Consider the following 8,084-nt stretch of genomic DNA (forward strand, 5'->3'; position numbering starts at 1 on the left):
TTGCGTGCTTGTTCTACAACGTTGGTAGGGCTGCTTAACTGGATAGTTCTATCCTATGTTTTCGCGGTTATGCGTTTTTATTATCTACGTGAGCTACCGCTACAGACTGTAGCACTGCCCACGAAAAAATCCACACCTCTCTGAACTCAGTTCCGTCTGTCGGCATTTCAACGTTACCTTTGAGAAATATATTGTTCTCTAGGAAATAAGATCTTTCAATAAAGTTTGACTAACAACGACACAGTAAAATAAATTTGACACGACTGTCATAAGCGTACCAGCATATGTAATGAGAGAAAACAAACGGAAACACTGCAGAAGGCGCCAGGACACCGCCCGAATTGTAGCAGACGAGAGGCGCGAGTCCTTGCCCTGACGTCATGCGAGCGGCGCTGGCAGCACCCCCGTAGGTCGTACTCGAAGCTAATTCTCTCTTTAGTTTAGCGCTTTCATTATTGAGATTTATTTACTTGGATAAATTATGTTCCTAATCCTTACATCAGTCGTCTTCGATTTGCATTTCACGATTGCTTAGAAGCCAGTGTATTCCAGTGCATGTACGCCTTTCGAAGCTGGTTTTGTATTGAGCGTTGACGTCATTTGTCTAAGATGGAGTTAGCTCTATCATACAGTGTTGGTTATATGACATTTATTTATTTATTTATTTATTTATTTTCAATACTGCTGCTCTCCTTCGAGAGCGTGGCAGTTGGGCAGTACAATAATTCAGCTGTACAATGCAAGGAAAAAGTATAGATTACACAAAAAGTAAAAAAACGACATAAGCAGTGCAAGTTATACATAGTACTATACATGTAAACCATGTTAAGATTAAACGGAATAGTAAATAATAAAAAAAAGAAATGTAAAAGAGCAAGATGCTTTATAACAATAGCACAGATATTACTAAGGGCAAGTAATAAAACCGAAATAACTAAAATAAACTGCGAGTGTTAGGGAATCATTATGGCAAACGAATAAGCTGTCGAAAATTAGAGTGTTTATTAAAATTTCCTAATGAATAAAGCAATCTGTGCCGGTGTCCCTGCATGCATAATAGGTACTGTTATTCACACACAGTTTTTTCTATTTGTAAGATAAATTCGGATAATGATTCAATGTTGGTGATAGTAGGATCAAGTTGGTTACATTCTGCTGTCGCGAGCGGGAAAAAAGAATACTTAAATGTGTCATTTTTGCATGTGTATTCTGTCAATGTGTGCGCATGCTTGTTACGTGTAGGTCGAGCCTAGGAGAATGAAATGTATCGGGAGGTATCTATTCTGTAGTTATTTTTTAGTAGTTGAAACAAGAATTTTAAGCGAGCGTGTTTCGCTCTTGTGGATAGCGTTCGCAAACCGGACTGGGTTAAAAGATGTGTTGGCGAGTCTGTACGTCTATATTTGTTATGGATGAACCTCACAGCTTTCCTTTGTATTGATTCTAGCTTACTTATGTTAGTCTGTGTATGCGGAAACCAGACTGTGTTAGCGTATTCGAGAACAGGCCTTACAAATGATGGGTAGGCTAGCAGCTTCGTTGACTTGGTTGCGAGTGCCAGGCTTCTCTTTAAGAAAAATAGTTTGCGCAGCGCCTTTGAGATTATATTACTGATATGTTTGTCCTATTTGAGCTCCGAGGTTAATGTAACGCCTAGATATTTGTGTTCTTCAACTTTGTTAAGTGGAGTGCCGTTAATTGTGTAAACAAAAATTGATGATACCGTTTTTCTGGTTACAGTCATGATCGCGGATTTTTGTGTGTTTACTTGCATCTGCCATTTGGAGCACCAATCAGCTATGTCAGCTAGAGAGTCATTTAACTTAATATGATCATTGTAATTGTTAATTTCTCTGTATATGACGCAGTCGTCTGCGAATAGTTTTATATTGCAATTGATGTTAGTTGTGATATCGTTAATATAGAGTAAGAAAAGCAATGGTCCAAGCACTAACCCTTGGGGGACTCCGGATGTTACTGCGACTGTGTTAGAAAGAGTTTTTTCGTAAACCACAAATTGCGAGCGGTTATTTAAGAAACCTTTTATCCAAGCAGAAAGTTCTTCTATACCAACAACCTTTTCGACTTTAGCTATTAATTTGCTGTGACATACACAGTCAAAAGCCTTGGACAAATCGAGTAGAATCAAGTCAGTTTGACCGCGGTTATTAACTGTAACAGCAAGATCGTGGACTAGTTCCGTTAGTTGAGTTACTGTCGATAGACCACTGCGAAAACCGTGTTGGTTGGGTGAGAAAAAATTAATGCGCTCTAGGAATACTGTCATGTGCTTTAAGATTATGTGTTCTAGAAGTTTACATGACGTGCTAGTTAGTGAAATGGGTCTGAAATTTGAAGGTATACTGTTGTGTCACCTCCCTTGTGGATCGGGATTACCTTTGCAATTTTCCAATCATGAGGTAGTTGTGAAGTCTTAAGTGATTTCCGGAAAACTAGGCCAAGATATTTACTACACCACTCTGCATATCTTTTGAGGAAAGTATTAGGTACGTCGTCGGGGCCACTACCTTTCTTGGGGTCAAGTTTAAGCAGTAGATTGAAAATACCGGCATCCGTAATGTCTAGTATAACGATTTTCGCGTGATGTTGCGTTGCAAATGGGGGAATAATGTTATCATCTACAGTAAACACTGACCGAAGAAAATCGTTATATGCGTTAGCCTTAGCAGTTTTTTCTTCGGGAAGAGAATGTGATGTAGCATTTTTATTAGTACGAAAGTAATTCCAGAACCTCTGAGGGTTATTAACAAGAAAATTAGGTAGTGTTACATCAAAATAGTGCTGTTTAGCACGTTTAGCTTTAAGCTTGAATTCCGCGATGGCATCCGGTAATTTCTGAATTCTGGATTTTCCACCACCTTTTGTTTTTATTGCCCTACGTAACCTTTTCAAACGTCACTTTGCTTGAATAACTTCTCGCGTGATCCATGGAATATTTTTTGGAGGACGCTTTGTTTTTGTAGGTACGTAGTGAGTTATGCAGTAAAGTACAACCGATTTGAAGTGACACCAAAGGCAATTTACATCTACTGAAGCATCTGAGCCAATTTCTGAAAAATGCTGGAATTCATGAGCGAGGTGCATTAGTATGCTGTTATCGTCAGCGTTTTCGAAGTCTGTTACTACAGATACAGAAGGATGAGTGGTTATGCTGCCACCAAGAGGCACGATGCACACTGGTACGTCGTGGTCTGATATACCATGAATTACATCAGTTTTTATGCGATTTATGTCGAAGTGGTTACTGAAAAAGATTAGATCTAGTATGTTCTTAGTATTTCCCTGTGAGCGGGTGGGGCATGAAACGATCTGATGAAGATTGAAGGTTAGCATGAGGTCAAACAATGCATCCGAAGCTGACGATGAGTAGCACATACTATTCCAGTTAATGTCTGGCAGATTAAAGTCACCCAAGAGGACAACGCGGGAATCAAACACGTGGCGTTCTATGTAATCATGAATGACACTGATAGAGGCATCATCACAGTTTGGGCTCCGATAAACACAGCCTATGAATATGCTTGTGCCGTCAGAAAGTAGTTTACAAAACATGGCCTCTGCGCCTTGTACCTCTGGAAGGGCTATAAAGGAAAGGCCCTTTTTTATCAATAACGCCACTCCACCACCACGTGTGGGGTGGTCCTTCCGGACCACAGAATAGTTGGGCGGTGCGAACTCGTGATCAAAAATGTCAGGTGTGAGCCATGTTTCTGTTATGGCTGCTAGGTCAGGTTCATGATCAATGATCAGATTTTCAAGTGATTCAGTCTTCTTGATGACGCTTCTTGCGTTCAGCGTGAGGAGTGTTAGTTCACTAATTTTGCAGTGCGACGAGTAGTAGCTCCCTTTTTTGTTTGGTCGCTGGACGCACTCACCGCCTTTGCTGCACCTGCAGTAGCTACTTCTACGCGTTTTTCATTGAGTGGTATCTTGTCCTCTTTCTCATCGCTCCAAACATATGCTCTATTATTTACATATAAATTATCAAAAACAAGGGAAACTTTCTCATTTCTTTGTCGGTTTGTTTTCGCACTATTCCAAAGTTTCCTTCGAATATCGCGTACGCGTTTCGAAAAGTCTTCTCCAATGGATAGGCCTGTATCTTTAAGTTTGTATCCCCGTTTTAGTATTGAAGATTTGTCCCTTGAGTCAAGTAGCTTAAGAATCACAGGCCTAACCTTGTTTGGTGCTCCTCTACCAATTCGGTGTATACGTTCGATTGCTACTGGTTTTAATTCTAGAGTATCTACAATTATGTTTTTGTTCACCGCACTTTCAAGTATCAAGGGTGTCTCTCCCTCTACCTCCGGTAAGCCATATATTAACAGGTTATTTCGCCTGCTACGATTCTCTAGACCGTCGATTTTTTCTTGCATGTCTTTGATAATAATATTCATGTTTGCTATTTGTTCTTGACAAGAGTCAACCTTTTCTTCTAAGTCAACCTTTTCTTCTATGTTCGAACATGTTCCATTCGAACATGTTCGAACTTTTGTTGCTATAGCGAGGACTATGCTCAGCTATGATATAAGTTGGTGTGACTTCGTCCTGCATGAAGCTAGCCGCCGATTGATCTGACCCATGCCATCCCGCACACCATTGATAATAAATTATAGAGTTGACCATCTTAAACTACTGGGTGACTTTTGAGGGACACCATAGTAAATGGCTCCGGATTTCATTTGACCAACCGGGCTTCCGCGCCTGTAGGAATGTGCCCGCCACAGCCTAGAAACGAACCAAGAACCGACGAGTGAATTTAATTTGATACAATATATGAAAATGCTTTCATATACTACGAAGGATAATCCACTGACGGGCAGTGCATAACGCTTCTTGACGTTCCTTATGAGACGTCACTCTCAGAATCGGAATAGAAGCGTATGCTGGAGCAGCAGGGTCAAGCATAGGAGTTTCCTAGAATCGGAACCGTTTACAAGTAGCCCTGAAGAAAAGTCCGGGAATTTTTTTATGAATTGCTCAGATGATTGAAGGGTCAGTAATGAGACAAATATTTTGAACTGTTTCAGAAAATTACGAAAGAGGCCACTGTTTCTTAGACAGGAGGCTTGGTCAGCCAGTAAAAACGCAGTAACTATAGACGGCAGCCAGTGCCAAGCTGAACCTCCTGCACCAACTCATCTTGACGTGATGGATTTCTACGGTATCTCCTCGGGCCCAGTTATCTATGTTTATGATTAAAATTGGACTGTACTGTATTCCGAAAGAGCTTAGTACTGAAGTTAGCAGGATATAAAAATTTTCACTGAAACATAACGGCCCAAATACGGGGTAGGGGGCATGGGGGGGGGGCGGCATTTTACTTTGAAATGCGAGACGTCACAATTAATGACGTACCGACGTTTTAGTTTCAGCGAAAAATTCTATAAGCGGATTTTGACGTTCGCTTTCTCGAACCAGTTGGTGCCACCCAATTACCACGAAATTATAGGCAAATGAAAAGAGTTCTGGAAGAATAATTGATCAGACAAACTCATTTTAGTGTTTCTCTATGGTGCCCCTTTAGCAAATTGTGGGGCAAGAAATGCGCCGAATGCAGACACCTTGCTGGTGATGAAGAGCTCTTCCCTGGTGATAAGGCCTTCCTTGATGGCGTCCGCAATGGCCCGTCCCACTTCCGGCTCATTGTGATAGGCGAGCGCGCAGTCAATGTGCCGGTAGCCGATGCGGATAGCCTCCTTCACGGCCTCATCGACTTGGGAGGGAGCCAACTGCAAAAGGCGAGGGAGTCCCAACAGGGTAAATAGCTGAGCTTGGTGATGCAACCGTTAACGCTTAAGTAAAATTAGAACTTTAACTGGAAGATACAGAACTAAAAATGCAGAGTGCACTTCAATAGCAACCCCCCCCCCCCCCCCCAAAAAAAAAAAGAAAGAAAGACAGACTGAGCGGTTTTGTCCCGTGCTATTTACGGTTTGTTCAAAACTGATGCACTAAACTGGAGCCAGGTCAATTTCCCCTCACTGATTCTATAGGTTTGATTGGATTTAATAAACAACGGGACTGAACTTATTGAAGAAAGCGATCACCATGCCGATGGCGGCGACACAAGACGTTTTTTACAGTTGTTACATTACTCATTAATTTCTTTCCGCTTAAATTCATTCAGCACCGATAGGGCAACAATTATTTTGGATTGGTTATTCAGTTATTTTGTCAGATGGGAGCATTACGGGGACTCTGTCTGCGTGAAAGGTTTTCTTCCATATCTTTATCCTTTCCGACAATTTTGCAGAGAGCTTTCCTTCATGGAAACCTTTATTTTCGTAGCGAGTGCCTCGAATCTAGCCGCATTGGTGGCTCATAATGAAGGCTGCAATTTTGTACACATAACATATGCCATAGAATGTGTATGGGAGAACACCCGCCGTGGTTGCTCAGTGGCTATGGTGTTAGGCTGCTGAGCACGAGGTCGCGGGATCGAATCCCGGCCACGGCGGCCGCATTTCGATGGGGGCGAAATGCGAAAACACCCGTGTACTTAGATTTAGGTGCACGTTAAAGAACCCCAGGTGGTCGAAATTTCCGGAGTCCTCCACTACGGCGTGCCTCATAATCAGAAAGTGGTTTTCGCACGTAAAACCCCATAATTTTTTGTGTATGGGAGAACACCCTTTGCCATAGCATGATAGGCATACAGCATATCACGCATAAAGTGAAAGATGTTGCTTCGTATCTTATTGGTGGCAGGCTCTGTTTTCGTCCACTTTGATTTCTTCTTGACTACATCTCAAGATTTCCATTAAACTTACAGGTAATTATCAAAGGGGACCGAAGAGAGAATATTTCGCAGTGTAACAAACTTATTATTAACGTCAGTCACGCCGACGTCGACTCCGTGCTTCTGCCATTTGGGTGACATTTGTGGAAATACGTTTGGTTACTATGTAGAGCAATCTTCTTTTTTTAATTATGGGGTTTTACGTGCCAAAACCACTTTCTAATTATGAGGCACGCCGTAGCGGAGGACTCCGGAAATGTTGACCACCTGGGTATCTTTAACGTGCACCTAAATCTAAGTACACGGGTGTTTTCGCATTTCGCCCCCATTGAAATGCGGCCTCGTGCTCAGCAGACCAACACCATAGCCACTGAGCAACCACGGCGGGTGTAGGGCAATCTGGCAGCACTAGCGTTCAAAGACAGTACGATGCTCTGCCATCAAGCGTGACCTCTGTTATAAGTGTTTATATCGCCGCTTTTCTTTTTCGGTTGCGTGTTCTTTAAGGATCAACTGCCATAAAATTAAGTAAATAACGAAGAAGAGCCCTCTAACACCAAAATAGAGTACTGGCACATTCTGGTCGTAATTACTACAGCCGATGCGTCGAGGCACATCGCGCATATCGAGAAAGAAAAAATCACAATGGCAGCGCTGGAGGTTTCCAAGGCGAACTGTCCAGCGCTCGCAGACGCGGTCTGGCACTCTTTCCTCCACGCTTTCAAGGCTTCCGGGAGAGAGGAGAGTGCAGAAATGAGGGAGCGCTTACCTTCCAGGTTCCAAGGCCGAGCGCCGGAATCTTATTGCCGTCAGCCAGTGTCACGATGGGGTAATTCGCCATGGTATGGTATGGTATGGTATTCCTTATGCAATGGCGCACACCCACTGTGGGGGATTGGCCAAGGTTTGGGTGAAATTAGGCAATCTTTATTAAATACTAAAATTGGTAAAGCTAAGTGGAGGAAACGAACAAAAATAAAATGTTTAAGAATTCAAGACAATCTCTTTGTAGCAATTATAAATTCCTCCACGGTTGAGCAAATATCCCTGTGGCACTTTCTAAGAGAGGAGGCTCCCAGAGAAAGGATATTGATAATTGAAAAGCTTAAACCAAGCTGTGTAAATCTTTATTCTAGAATATTTTTTCTTAAAGAAGTAAAACGGCGGCAGAATATGAAAAAATGATCTATTGTTTCATCTTCTCCACAGACTGGGCACAGATGGGAGGGCACCAGACCAGCCCTGTGACGATAGAAGTTTAATTTTGGTATTCGACAACGTAATCGGGTAAAGATGACTTCAGTTTTTCAGGTGTGAAAGG

General features: G+C 42.2%; 1 protein-coding gene across 1 annotated transcript in view; it reads right to left on the bottom strand.

Annotated features, from left to right (window-relative positions):
* LOC126531407 (aldo-keto reductase family 1 member B1-like) overlaps nucleotides 1-7,624 on the bottom strand; it is a 30,519-nt gene extending 22,895 nt beyond the window's left edge. The window contains exons 1-2 of the mRNA XM_050178920.3: nucleotides 7,533-7,624; nucleotides 5,586-5,753 (exon numbers count right to left, since the gene is read on the bottom strand). Of these exons, the coding sequence (XP_050034877.3) occupies nucleotides 5,586-5,753; nucleotides 7,533-7,604 (240 nt within the window). The 5' untranslated portion in view covers nucleotides 7,605-7,624. The remainder of the gene's footprint in view (nucleotides 1-5,585; nucleotides 5,754-7,532) is intronic.
* Nucleotides 7,625-8,084: the final 460 nt, after the last annotated feature.

This window comes from Dermacentor andersoni, chromosome 5, assembly GCF_023375885.2.
Source record: "Dermacentor andersoni chromosome 5, qqDerAnde1_hic_scaffold, whole genome shotgun sequence".
NCBI lineage: Eukaryota > Metazoa > Arthropoda > Arachnida > Ixodida > Ixodidae > Dermacentor > Dermacentor andersoni.